The sequence below is a fragment of the Anabrus simplex genome, chromosome 2, assembly GCF_040414725.1.
Source record: "Anabrus simplex isolate iqAnaSimp1 chromosome 2, ASM4041472v1, whole genome shotgun sequence".
Lineage (NCBI taxonomy): Eukaryota > Metazoa > Arthropoda > Insecta > Orthoptera > Tettigoniidae > Anabrus > Anabrus simplex.
In genome coordinates, this window is record NC_090266.1 from 275,035,914 (window position 1) to 275,051,289 (window position 15,376).

Here is a 15,376-nt window from a genome sequence, read left to right on the forward strand (position 1 = left end):
CCGTTTACTTTGCTTTAACCACACCATGATCCTTCTGCACTTTTTCTTCGAAATTAGATCCCCACGAACTCACGAACCACACACACAAAATACACTTTCCCTCAAGAATTGTACATATGTCACTGATATGTATTTAACCACTATTATACATACTACTGACGAAATGAGCACTGCACTGCATGCGACTGTGTGGAAATGTTAAAAGCGCATGTTTGGGAGATCACTGCCGGTACTTCAGCCAGCCAGCCAGCCAACCGAGTCACGCGCGAAACCAAAATTCAAGGAGATATTCTTCCTGTCACAAATTTAGAACTAAGCAAGATAGGAACTTCGGGATTGTTTTAAAAATAACTTCCATATCTGAAGACCATTTGCCTCGCTTTGACCCCCCATGCAAATTCAATAGGAAAGACGCTGGCTAGCGACTGACTTTTTTGTGCCTGCACATAAAATTCCCTGAACATGACTGAAAATAAACGCATATACTGCATTTTGTTATCATTTAAAATGAAAAATAAACTTATCTACATCGAGCTGAAATGTTTCTTTACCAGCAGTGAAAAAATTATTAAAATAATGAATATAAAATAGGAGTTATGACATGATAAGTTCTATGTTAGGAAAAACTTAAAACGGTCCACCTTTTCAATACAAAAATGTTATATTTATTTATAACATGTATTTGCACTTGGAACTAGTTTCGACGCTGTGTTTGCGTCATCATCAGCCAAAATGTGGGAAATAGGCAAGATGTAGGCATTTATATTACACAAGGCGTTACATTAAACAATACACATCTTATAAGGAGATAAAAACAGGGACGAATATAGAAACAAATGAATCGTTGAGAAAACAAAAGTTATACATATTAAAAATAACCTTAACCACATATCTTGCAGTGCGAAAGTGTTCTTCTTGAAAGATTCCTGAATATAAAAAACACACGCGCACACATTTCTGGAGAACCAGCAGGCAGGACAAAGTAAAGTGAAACCTTAAGAGTTCTTCTGAGAAGAGTTCCTCATTTTTTCTATGTTCCGACTAACTAATGAAGTCTCCCTTGAGTTCCTGATAAACATACACAACAGGAAATTCTCCTTCACTCTCAACAATAGCTCTAAAGACCAACGGTAAAATTTTTATTTTAAATATTGTGCAGAGACGTGAAAGCATGATTTTGAACATGATATAACTCCTTCATATAATCCAGTTTTTTAATACAAGGTGTTGCATTAAATAATACACATCTTACGAGGAGATAAAAACAGGGACGAATGTAGAAACACATGCATCGTTGAGAAGGCAAGTTATACATATTAAAAATAAGCTTAACCACATAACTTGCAGTGCGAAAATATTTGCCTTGAATGATTCCTGAATACAAAACACGCGCGCACACACTTCTAAAGAGCCAGCAGGCAGGGAAAAGTGGTGAAACCTTAAGAGTTCTTCTGAGAAGAGATCATCATTCTTTCTATGATCTGACTAACTAATGAAGTCTCCCTTGAGTTCTTGATAAACATGCACAACAGGAAATCCTCCTTCACTTCCAACAATAGCTATAAAGACCACGGTAAATTTCATTTTTAAATATTGTGCAGAGACGTGAAAGCATGATCTTGAATATAATATAACTCCTTCATTTAACCCAATTTTTCTCTCTCTCTCTCTCTCTCTCTCTTTTTTTTTTTTTTTTTTTTTTTTTTTTTTTTTTTTTTTTTTTTTTTTTTTTTTTTTTTTTTCCTGTTGTGTATGTTTATCAGGAACTCAAGGGAGACTTCATTAGTTAGTAGGAACATAGAAAAAATGAGGAACTCTTCTCAGAAGAACTCTTAAGGTTTCACTTTACTTTGTCCTGCCTGCTGGTTCTCCAGAAATGTGTGCGCGTGTGTTTTTTATATTCAGGAATCATTCAAGAAGAACACTTTCGCACTGCAAGATATGTGGTTAAGGTTATTTTTAATATGTATAACTTTTGTTTTCTCAACGATTCATTTGTTTCTATATTCGTCCCTGTTTTTATCTCCTTATAAGATGTGTATTGTTTAATGTAACGCCTTGTGTAATATAAATGCCTACATCTTGCCTATTTCCCACATTTTGGCTGATGATGACGCAAACACAGCGTCGAAACTAGTTCCAAGTGCAAATACATGTTATAAATAAATATAACATTTTTGTATTGAAAAGGTGGACCGTTTTAAGTTTTTCCTAACATCCTTTCTCAGTTCAATACGGACAAAATGAAATTCCTATGTTTAAATGATAACTTCTATGCAATGAAGATTTTGCATTTGGCGAAATTTCCATTATATTACCATTTTCACAGTAAATTATCTTTTTTACATTTCTTTTGTTAACGGCATCAAATGCGCCTTGAAATTCTGTACATAACATGATATTCACCCATTTTAACCGATAACATCTGATTTACGGATATTTGGCAAACCCGCTGCATTAGAGTAGGACAGCGCTACTCGCAAAACATGGGAGAAGGCAAGAGACGGAATTATCCCATTACTGATGTACTGCAATTGTAAGGTTGGAACGCTCTATAGCTTCCTGTTAATACGAACTCTCGCTACGAGTTACACTTGTTATTACTCAGCAGATAGTTTTTGATTATCCAAGGACATTCTCATTGGAACAGACTATCTCATCAAGATAGGATTGAATGTGTATATAGGACTCTCACTTTGTATAAATGTATATACGCCACGGACCTTCAGTCTACCTTTCAATATCAGCATTAACTGCGTGCAATTAATCAAGCTTCAAGAAAAGTTTAGTTACATTTCTTGTAAATACTGAATGAAACTATTGAAGCAATAAACTTTATGTTGTGTTACTGTATACTAAGTTCCTTGTATACAACACAAGTCACTGTGAGGGAAAGGATTGCAACATCAAAATTTGATGGTAAGAGGTGGCTGCAGGAGAAAACTGAATCTGAAAGCTAGATGACTCATAGGAAAGCAGTTCATAGAATGAAAACCAGACGGCAGCAGCAAGCGTTGAATGTTGTTGCTGCTGTCTTATCAGTACACACTACACAGATGCAATAGGAACGGTGACTCTAATATGCCGTGAATCGGATCACTGTATCGATTGAAGAACGTGAACGGAATAAAATTAATCAACTCAATCAAATGAATCGAAAATCCCATCACCACACCTGATGACGGAAGAGAAACCGCAACTCTTGGAAACAATGAAGCAGATAGTCGTTGGTTTGTTCCCTAAAATCCACTTCTCCCTAAAAATGTTGACGTTCACATCAATGTCGAATTATGTATTTTTTTAAAATCCATTAAATATTTCAGAAAGTACATAAATAAAGGCAGCAATCTGACTACTTTTAGAATTCAATCTACAAATGAGGTTCAACAATATCAAACTGGATTACAGATCTGAGGCAGTGTGGTGGATTTTGTTGTTCAGTGTCCATGAACTAACACCTACCATCACTCACCTTGCAATCCATTTAGAGAATGGAAAACGAGTCTACTTCACTGAAAATAATGCATCTGATATTGCCAATAATCCCTGTGATATAATGCTAACAGCATTTTTAAAATTATGTGCAGGAGACTATTCTGCAGAGACTCTTACTTATAACGAAGTTAAGTTACTACACTTCGAATCAAACAAGCAGAAAATTTCAATGGAGGATACAAGGTGAGCTGGTTAATGATTACAATGAGATTAAAAGGACTGATGCACTTGGCTGAGTGTATGTAGTCTATCCCAATAACAGTAAATTCTTTAATCTATGGACGTTACTTCATGTGGTTACAGGTCCTACTTCATTTAATATGTAAGGACTGTGGAATGAGCATCTTATGACATTGCAAGAAGCTTCCAGAGTCAAGGGATTACTGGAGGATGGTTCTCACCGGCAAAACACATTATCAGAAGCTGCTCTATGTGGTAAGGCAAGAACACTTCGATATCTGTTTTCCATCATCATAGTCTTTTGCTAAGTTCCTGATCTTATGGATCTTTGGAATAATCACCAGGAAAGCATGTCTGATGACCTACTAAAACAAAAACAGAAAGAGTTTGCATAAGAAGAATTCAACTATGACCAAAATAGGTTTGATGAAGGGGTGACTGAAGTCAACAGAATAGTATAATCACTAGCAAAGCAAATCTATCAGAGTTTGGACATTCTTTCCCAGATAACAATGACTTACAGCCGAACAATAATGAGTACTTGAGGGAGATGTCATATAATCATTCTCAGCTCCAGCAAGCCGTTAATCAAAAAGAATTTTGCCTGAACCCGATCAGAAAAAAAGCTTATTATACCATCACATCTAGCATTACAAAGAAGAAAGGTAAGATGCTTCTTCTCGATGCCCCTGGAGGCACAGGCAATACCCCCCAAACTCCATGGCACTACAGCCCTTGAAGGGCCTTGGCCTACCAAGCGACCGCTGCTCAGCCCGAAGGCCTGCAGATTACGAGGTGTCGTGTGGTCACAACAACGAATCCTCTCGGCCGTTATTCTTGGCTTTCTAGACCAGGGCCGCTATCTCACCGTCAGATAGCTCCTCAATTCTAATCACATAAGCTGAGTGGACCTTGAACAAGCCCTCAGGTCCAGGTAAAAATCCCTGACCTGGCCGGAAATCGAACCCAGGGCCTCCGGATAAGAGGCAGGCATGCTACCTCCACAACACGGGGCCGGCTCACAGGCAAAACATTTTTGATTAATTTTTCACTCACCAAAGTGAGGTCTGGTGGTAACATTGCTCCTGCCATCACACCATTTTGAATGGCAGCCACTGTTTTGGAAGGGGAAAGAACAGCTCAAGCAACACTTGAACTTCCTCTGAAAGTTAGTGGTAATGATGCAAGTGTATGTAGTATTTCAAAACAAAGTAACCCTGCCAACTGAGTCATAAATTGTTCATTAGTAATATGGGATGAGGCTACAATGTCTCACAAAACTTTGGTTGAAGCTCTCGACACAACCATGTGTGATCTGAGGAATATGAACATACCTCTGGCTGGGTACAGAGTTTTGCTCACTGGAGATTTCCATCAAATCTTACCAGCTATTACAGGAGTTTCACTAAAAAGAAACAGAATTATCAAACAATGAAAGAAAAATGACCCTTTATAACGGTTTGTGTGTTTTAGTAAGCAATATTCAAGAACAGATTGATAGAGTTTATCTAAAATCCACAACCTATCCGGATTTAGAGAAAGAGCAATATTATCGCCAACAAATGAACAAGCTGGGAAAGTTAATGAATTCATGCTCTCAATATTCACTGCCCAGGCTGAAGTACATTACTGAGTAGGAACAATAGTCTATATACTCTATAATAAAGAAGCTGTTCATTACCCTACAGAATTTCTAAATTCTTTACATCCTTGCAGCTTACCACCACACAAGCTGATTTTGAACGTGGGGGTTATATAATTCATACCTGCCAAAGTTATGGAATGGGATGCCAATAGTAGTCAAAAGTTTGTAGGATTCCATTTGTAGCCAAATACACTCCTCTTGCTGTTTCTGCTTCCTCTTCATGAATCAGGTGAACAAGCTACGGTGCATCTTTAATTCTGTACTGGAATACTAAAATTGCAGCCAGTTGAACAGTCTCACATTCCATCTAGCTAATTAGGCTAAGGAACACCCTACAATCTAGAATTATCTACTTACCTAGCTTTCACCAAAAAAAGGGAGGGAGCTGCTGCAACTATGATAAGGAGAGGATTACGGGAGACCATTCGACCTTCAACTGAGAGCAGGCATGCACCCCGCAGGGTGTACCTTGCCGTATTTATACTGACACATGAAGAAAAACCAACACGAGATACAAGCGGGGATTATTTTTCTCCCTCAATTCTATATGAAAATTAGAGCGTGTGATGTACATAATGGCAAGATATATGCAAATAAATATAGCATTCATTAAAATATGTTTTCCTTCGTATCACTTTGCATGTTCTCCCTTCACTCTCCTTTATACATACCTTATAAAATGACTCCTTTCCTGGAGGTTGCAAGTTCTGTGAGAAATTACAAAATTCTTTAAGAAAAAGTACCAGGTCCCTGCGTTTAAGGTCATCAGTAGATTCATCTGTGAGTGATGCAAATAACTCGCTTAAGAACTTCTCATCATCCTGAAAAAAGGAATGTACATTAAGAGATTAAAAAGAAAACAACCAGTAAATGTATTTAACTGAACAATTCTGGATTAGTATAACATACCTGAATTAATGTTACTATTTCCACCTTATTAAAAAATATAAAACTAGATAATGTGGACAACATATTATCTTCAAACACCGAAGGAGTGGGCAAAACAACATCCTGAATATACTGTACACGGTATGTTTGATGAATTTTTGCCAAGAGCTCTGGATTTGTTATCGGAATGACTTCCTTATACCTGGAACAGAAGAAATTTCAATACACACAACGGAAGGAAACAATTATATCCAGTGAAAAGTACTTAATATTCAAGGTTCTTCATATTATCAAAATATGTAAGCAACAATACCTGGCTAATTGTTTGAGGTACTGTCTATGACGTTTTGGAGTTGGACACGCAGGATCATACTCGAGGCAACCCACAACATCAAAAATGGTCTCCTCTGCAAAAATAAAAAAATAAACAAATATAACAAAAGGTGGGTTACAAAACTGATGTCGTGTGGTCTAACTCCTGAGGTCACCCTATGACAATGTATTTGCAGATAATAATCATTAATCAAGATGGATATCACCATCATAATATATTTAAACATTATTAATATAGATACATCTCATAAATCAATGTAGAAAGACAATGTTTAAATGAACCATAGAAATATTTAACAATGCCTTAAATTTTCATTTCTTGTAATGTAATTACACTGACCTCATGAGTATTGTACATAGCATTGTTATTCAAGCAGTGCATTACAATCATGGTGCAAAGAAAAAAATCAAAATCGACAATTTTCTTATTTAACCCATTCATTTACCATGTAATTGAACTTATTTATACCTTGGTGTACCATTTCTTTTCATTACTTTACATGATATTATCAAGGACACTGAAATAGCATGCTTTCCAACAACTTAATGAGAGGAAATATCCAGACTACTGTCAGATATAGTTTGTAAAGTCTTTATGCGTTTGGTAGGTCATAAAACAGCCATCTACGTGCAGCGCCACCTTGCACCGGTGGCATTCAAATGAAGATTCCTTCCTTAGACCCCGTGTCACACAGACTTTGCATCTCCGTGATGGGGTAACGTTCTTCGTTGTTGGGGGTATTTTGGTTGGAAAGTGTTCCCAGTGCTTCCCCTGAATTCTCAGTGATGTATACCCAGGGCTTGGGCATCGTCGTTTTGGATAGTCAGGCGAAGTCACACTTGCCAATAGCTGTTCGGCCCAATTGATCCAGAAGCTGGTAAAACCTACTAGCTTCTTGTCAGGGTTGAGGAGGTGATGAATGATGTTGGAATTCTGAAGTGTCATATCTAGGATGTAGAAGTATATGTTTTAGTATCCTTTTACATACTTCCTCATCAAGGGGAATGATGTGAGTCTCTGGTCATGGGAATCAGCACCACCCATTGCACAGTTGTAGTCAACAACAAGATTGGGTCTGAACTTCTGCTTTCCATCATACTTTACCACTTCAAGGTAATCTGGCCTTCATTTTATCCACAGATACAGGAAGCCAGTGTTCTTTTTCATATGTCATTATTCTATTTATATCTTCGGCAGCCGATACAAGACATTTACTTGCATAAGCATTTATCTCTTTGGTTAGATGTTCCCAATTGTCTGCTGTTAGAAATTCGTTACAACTTGCAGTTCGTTCAGGCATTGTCCTAGGCGCCTTTGATCAACACTATTTATTTCACCAGTTGCGATGAATGAATTACACTCTGAAGTATTACTCCCAGTTCCATTCCCTATTGTGTAAATATTATTAGAAGCCGTTGGTATGGCATCAGATGTAGGCCTAAAATTCAGCGACACATTTGGTAGCAAAACAGTACTTTGTTCACCCCTACCAGCGCTCGCGTCACTGTAACATGAACTACTTTCACTTCCACTAAATTCTTCGTAGCTTATTTCCATATCAAAGTCGCTCTCTTGTAAAAATTCCCTTATAATCGCTTCGTCTCTCAACTTGGAGGCAGCCATAATTTCGTTTACGATGAGGTTGCTAAGATACAAGTTATTCTTTCCACGGAATAACTGCACAGAAGTGTTTATCGAGTACATCAATGGAATAAAACAGTGCTTCCATCTGTCAAGAGGTTACCTTACTAATATCAAATCCTTTAACAAAGGAAACCGGCTTGGAGCGGGTCCGGAAATAAACACTATGCACGGACGGAGAAATCCGTCTTTGTACTGAAGTGCAGTCGAGAGCCAGGACGGAGAGATCCGTCAAAGTACGTCAAGTGGTTAAATCAGATTTTTTCAATTTTACACTTTTAATAATCATTTCATATTATTTTCAGTTTGGTATACTATATGCATCATTGTTTATTAAGTACCCAAGATGAATAATGAAGAATCCATCTAAATTCTGTATTTTAACAGTATTTTGAATTGGGGTAATATGTTAAAACACATTTTTAAACAAGTATTCCTGTCATGTCTTATTCTTTAAAAAAAAAAAAAAAAAAAAAACACAAACTAGGTACTTTGTTTACACCAAGCCCACTTCTAAAGTAGTTCATCTTCAGTCACATTCATACCTTCCTTGTTTAAGCTTTGTCTACACAAGTCTGTTTCTTAATTTCGAATGAACACCATGAAACTTAGAAAACACACATTCTGCACCAGAGTTGCATAACTTTGTTATTACCAACTTGCCAACAATATTTTCTTGAGATTTCCACCACTGCGAAGCACACACGCCTTGCACCACTTCATCAGCGAATATTGTTGGAATGAAGGGTCTAGATTTTGCTTGATATTTCACAAGTACTGATAGAAATCAAGTTCCTGCATACTTTCCCTGGGCGAATTGAAATGTACATTCATGCTCGGATGGATGTAGAACATATTCTGAGTTGTTTAATACTGTGTGAACAACGAAAGCCAGAAAATACGATGCAGCCAGTGCTTGATTATGAGGTTTCTTCAAACTTCTTAGTATGTGTGTCATTAGTTCCAGGTTTCCTCAACACTAAAATATCCTCCAAGTCATACTTTAGTTTTTTCCTCACTTTCACTGCTTGTCCAATGGTACGGTCACTTCACTGGGTTACATTAGGAGCCAGTGCTAATGATTTTAACACATTTCAAATATCTTCAGCATTTCACTATTTGAAGGGGTCACTAACCTTTCTCTTAATGGAATCTTGAATCTTGTCTCTACCTCTATTTCCTTCACAAATCTTCACAAGCAGGACAAGTTTTTAATGAGAGATTGAAGGCAATCAGACAATGTATTCCATCGAAGTTCTTGAGGCAGGATTAACTATTGCCCTCCTTCACTTCTAAATTTTGCACTGGCAAAATGATTACTGCTTAAGTACTTCACAATTTCTACTTCATGTTCCTTTATGTTTGAGGTTTCTTTGGTAAGATCCTGATAGAGAAGTTCAAAATATAAGCAGAGCAGCCAGATGTAATTACATGATTATCTTCCCTTTCTCTGAGAGCACTCATTTTTGCCATATTGCTTCCATTGTCTGTAACAAAGCTTCTCAAATTACACTTTAATTCGCTCTCACAACTTTTTCACCGAATTCAATTAAAGTTCAATTTAGTCGTCTTGTGTGGGGATGCTGAGATGAATCAACCATGCTGAAAAGATTTACGTCCCCGATTTCACTGGTCATTGTAACACACACAACATGCTCATTATGAACACTTAACCATTCATCTGATTTCATATGAACTGTATTCTTAAATAAATCTATGAAACATCTCTCTCTCTCTGATAAATTTCTTCAAGGGATCCAGCTACTGCAGGAGATGGAGGAGTATAGTCATGTCACAACATACTTAAAGAGTTTTCTGAATTCTGAATAATTAATGGAACAGAAGGAACTGTTTGTAGCATAACAAAACTTTGCAACATATTTGCCCAAGCCCTCTTTGTTTTTCACTACCTTGTACAATATATTGACTAATATGACTTGGATAGCTAATAACTAATGATCTCTCTTGTTTTGATGTTGAAATTTGATCTTCATTGTCAGATGCTGTAGTATCATTTTGTCCTTGATCGTCTATTGTGCTGTTACTCTTTTGAATACGTAACTTCATTCTAAGAACTAATCCCTGCATATCTAAACCATAAGACCTGCATTTTTTTTTCTTTTTTAATTCTCCTCATACTGGACTGAGTTTTTGGCCTGGATTATTCGTTTTCAGTTAACATAAAATTTCTTGTACAGTTTTACAAGTACAATACACTCAATAAAGCGGCTCTTCTGTTAGAAAATTACTACTTAACTACCTCAAATGCACTCTGAGACAAAGCAGACCAAAAAAGAAACAAAAATCTGTGGGAAATGAGTTGGAACAGCCTACCTATTTTAAAGCATTACAAATACTTTAAATGTGTAAATGAATGTTATTTCTACATAAATATTACATGTACGTAATCTAATGCTGCTCAGCTTCACTTTTCGCTTCAGAAATCAATTAAGTATTATTTTTTTATATTTTTTTTCCTGTTTGTTTTACGTCACACCGACACAGATAGGTCTTATGGCAACGATGGGACAGGAAAGGCCCAGGAATGGGAAGGAAGCGGCCGTGGCCTTAACACGTTCTGCGCGGATCACACGCTGGGCGCTACTTTATAAGTATGTGCAGAGCACGCGCCCAGCGCATTGTGAGGTGCTTGCTAGGAAATGTGAATCACAGGTTTCCCGCATGGTAAGAAAGGCTCTGATTGTCATCCCACACATCGTGTAAGTCCCGTCTACTTGCAGATTCATCCGTAGCCATATTTGCGCATGCGTATTCCGTTTCCCACGTATTTCCTCTCCAGAGTTGTCATTATATGTCATCATTCATTTATGGGATCTTTGAGCAGCAAGTCCAGTTCAGTGCGAGGTAAGACAATGCATTTTCTGTTTATTATTACTTCAAGAGAATTACGAGTGATTCCGCTTTTTGAAATAAATAAATTCCACTACTCCTATGTGTTCAGTAAAAGAAATGAACTTTTAATTGTCATTTATTCTTGCATCATATATGTGTATAAAACGAAAGAACTTCTAATTTTCATTTATTCCTGCATCATATTTATAAGTAACCTGAAAGAACGTGCAGTAATCACTTTTGACTGCGTCGTGATGCTTATGTAATCATTTTATTTATATATTTTTTCAGATGGATGACAATGTAGTTCCTTCAACATCACGAGAGCCACCCAATTAGCCAAAATGTTTCATTTTTGTTTATCAAATTCTGTAATAGCGAAGTGTAAATATGAATATATTTATGTGTGTAATATATTTTATGCATTTGTTTGCTATCCGCGGTAAATAATGCACAGTAATCTACCAGAGTGCGTGGCTTGTGATCCGTCTGGTGACAAGTATTACTTTTCGATTTCAACCACCGTGCGGGTCACGCACCAGGCGCGTGATTGGGATAAGTCCACAGTTTGATAGAACTCGTCCTACCAACGTACAAAACTTCGATAATTACAACATTTAAAGAGACCCACACAAATATCTTGCTCAGGTTGGCGGGTATGGCATGCTCTGCTAACACACAGCGAACATGTTAATTATGGTACAGCCCCAGCATTTGCCTGGTGTGAAAATGGGAAACCACGGAAAACCATTTTCAGGGCTGCCGACAGTGGGGTTCGAACCCACTATCTACCGGATGGGAACAGCCATGGTTACATTCAACCCATGAGCAAGAAGAGCTCTCTGTTTAATGCTGTGTGACGAGAGAGAGAGAGAGAGAGAGAGAGAGAGAGAGAGAGAGAGAGAGAGAGAGAGACACACACACACACCCGAACTGTCGGAATTAACCAACGAAAGTTAAAAATCCCTGACCTAATCATAACCCCTGAAACTGAAGGCCAACATTTGCTACATTTAGCCATGGAGCTGGACATGCTCATACTACACATAACGGTATCAAAATATTGCAATCATGATATATGCAATGAAAATAAAAAGTGAGACTTTTACGCAGTTTCGTTTCACTTTTCCTTACATCTCCTAGTAACTGGAAAACCTTCAACGTCAGTTCACTTATTGCAAATTAATGATACACGTGGATATTACAGCGATAACCTGTATTTTGGTAGAGATTCCATTGACCCTTCGCAAACAATAGGTTAGAGATCCCACATGGCGCGGCACGGACGATGTCACAGGGGTTGGAAATTCAACATGGTGCGCCTTGGACAATGTCACAACAGCGGGCTAAGCGCTGCCGCCAACTTAGGAATTGGTTTCAAGACCAGGCTAGTGAAAAGAGTCTGGCTTGGTTAGGTCCAGCTTTTAACAAGACAACTGGGCAGAGGGCAACGAAGTGGTCAAGAGGCCTCTAGCATCCCACACACATAACAAGGTACGACGCGATTAATAACCCTGTGACTAATTAAAACATACCCGGCACACGCCGTAACTATTTTGAACGGCGCGATTTTCTCATTTTCAACTAAGCTGGCAGCCCTACCCAACCAACAGCAACATGGAAAATTGTGGCAAATTTGAGTTTTACAGTGCCTCTGTTTTAATTCTTGTAAATAAGAATACTTCTAGCGGTTGGTTAATGGGTCGAGGAGGAGCGTTGGTGCCAGGAGGCTCGTAGTGAGGTTGCACGTGAATAACCTGCGCACAGCACTCCAGCCTATGAGATCCTTGCTCAAGACTAGCAGCTTGTAATCGCTCGTACATTCTCGCGTAACAGGTTGCCGCTATTATATGCTACAGAATTCAGCCGTCTCTTTAAATTTGAAAAACTTCTGCGTATATTTTTCTTACATATGTTCGATCCATGCAGGGAAAATTGTGGCGGAGGACAACACTTTTTACGATCGATGCGATAAAATGATAGTTCGAGGAACGATAGATGTGGGGAAATTATAACTTTGGTTTATATGGAACATTTTTGGGACCGAATAAACTGAACGATTGATACGGGAAAACGGCAGTTCCGGGAACGATGCATCGAGGTTCTACTGTATATTATATGCATATTGTCGTTATTCCAATACGGTGCCAAAGCAGTATTAAGTCTAAAACGAATATATAAGTGACCAATGTGTATTTCAGTTCTTTTACCACCTGTACCTTAACAGGTAATTAGAACTTATTTAAAGCAGTTCTGCAGACATATACTCTATCATACTTTATATGAATCAAAGGAATGTACAACCATTCGCACATATTTCCATACTTCTTTCTAAAGGGGAACTGTTCACTGTACACCACCACACATTTATGACAGAAACAAAAACAATAAACATTTACCTCCAAACATAACCTCAAATAAAGCATTCTTGTTCAAAAGGAAGATGTTCTTGAAAATCTCATACAAATAGTGAAGGCCTTCTGTGTTCTCCAAATCTTCACACATATGGAACAAATTAAGGAGTTTTCTGATGTAACCCTCATTTTCAATCGCCATGGCAAGCTTCTCTTTCCTCATTGGAGAACTCAAGTTGCTCCCCATCAACTGGAAATTGAAAAAGAAAAATTAAAAATGTATATATTTATATAGGCATATAGGAAAGATCTCCACTGCATGCAATTATTCACATTTGACATTTGACAGCCGGGCGACTGGAGTGGGGCGACTGGAGTGGGACGATGATGATGATGATGATGATGATGGTGGAATATTTATTTCAAACAACAATTTAAAAAATTAAAAAGCACTTGAAGAAAGATGATCGTGTACAATCTAGGGGTGGTAGATGGAGAAAGAGAAAGCCCCAAATACTTTGAAGTGCCTCCATCCCCCACATGTACAGTATGTTGACGTAAACTCTACTGAATATTTACAGATGTATATACAATTTTAAATGTACATGTTTACACTCCAAACACTGTACCGGTACTCTTAGAATAATAATTATCTTGATTTATGCTATACATCTTAAGAGTAAAAAGACCCAGTTAGTTATTCATACCCTCACTCACAGCCCTGTATACACACTCTTCCGAGCTAACACTCATTTGATCATTTAATGAGATTTTTAGAAGTTTCAAAGACAAATCCCTCAGAAGAGTGTCCATTGATATAATGAACTAACCTCATTAATTTCTTCAAGCCGACTAAGTTCACAAGGTGGAAGTTCAACAGGTGGAGCTGAATCGGACATATCATCGAACCGTTCATCCTCCGATTCTTCAACAATATCCTGAGTGATGTCAACAGAGGGGTCCTTCCCCTGGACCTGAAAGGAAATAATTGTTGTACCATTTATTTCCTAAGGGAAGAATTAGTTTTAGGTCTACTTCCACTTAAAAGAACAATCACCATTCCAGTCATCTTTTCTCGGGTAAAGCTATCAACTGCATGCAAAATGAGTCAGTAAACCAATTTATTAGCAAAATGTTTGATATAAAAGATTACAATATATTAAAAGCTGGCTTAATAAAAATGTTGTGATGTTATTACACAGCTGAGAAAACAATGAAATTGAAAAAACAGTACAATATACTGTATATGAAACAACTGCTAGTATCTTTACTTTGTATCCAGATTCTGTAACACACTATGTTGCTGCTGCTGTTGTTGTTGTTGTTGTTATATCATCTCGTATGTTCCATAGTTATGTTTTTTATTTTTATCTTGCGATCCAAATTAGGTAAAGACCTTTTTTTTTAATGCACAGACTTCCCTACAGTGGGTGATGGTGGTGGTGATACTACAAAGATCTAATTAACTATGAACCGGCTGATGGTGTATTTCTGCTAAGCACACGTGCATACAGCTGGCGACAAGAACCAAGTCGTACCAGCTGCCTGCCATTAGCAGAGACCTGAAAGTTGTCGAGATCAGTTACTATGCAGGGTGCGTTTTGTTCAGAATGTAATTGCCAAGTGTAAAATAGATCGGTATATGTTTCCTATCGCATAAGTATATATTTATGATTCTTATATGTTAACTAAGTCAGCTCCCCAATTTCAAAGATGATATGCAGGAAGAATCCCGGGTGTAAAGTTCCCGGCCTTACAATAATTCATATCCAACTATCTCTTAACCACTGATTGCACCCTCCCTTCCAAGATGCCAGTGGACACACTGCCTGGTTCACTGATCAGTGAGATACCTTGATAATTGTTGCAATCCTTCCTGTTTCCTTGCTTATAGATGCATACCTGCCAACTTTCCCGATTTAGGCGGGAGACTCCCGATTTTCGACAGTTTTTCCTGCCTCCCGATTATTCTATTATTTCTCTCGA

General features: G+C 37.7%; 1 protein-coding gene across 2 annotated transcripts in view; it reads right to left on the bottom strand.

The window, feature by feature from the left end:
- flfl (serine/threonine-protein phosphatase 4 regulatory subunit 3 flfl) overlaps positions 1–15,376 on the bottom strand; it is a 426,810-nt gene that overhangs the window by 216,702 nt on the left and 194,732 nt on the right. For both annotated transcript variants that reach the window (XM_067140579.2, XM_067140581.2), the window contains exons 6-10: positions 14,221–14,364; positions 13,436–13,640; positions 6,522–6,615; positions 6,230–6,410; positions 5,992–6,141 (exon numbers count right to left, since the gene is read on the bottom strand). In XM_067140579.2, coding sequence (XP_066996680.1) covers positions 5,992–6,141; positions 6,230–6,410; positions 6,522–6,615; positions 13,436–13,640; positions 14,221–14,364 — 774 coding nt within the window. The remainder of the gene's footprint in view (positions 1–5,991; positions 6,142–6,229; positions 6,411–6,521; positions 6,616–13,435; positions 13,641–14,220; positions 14,365–15,376) is intronic.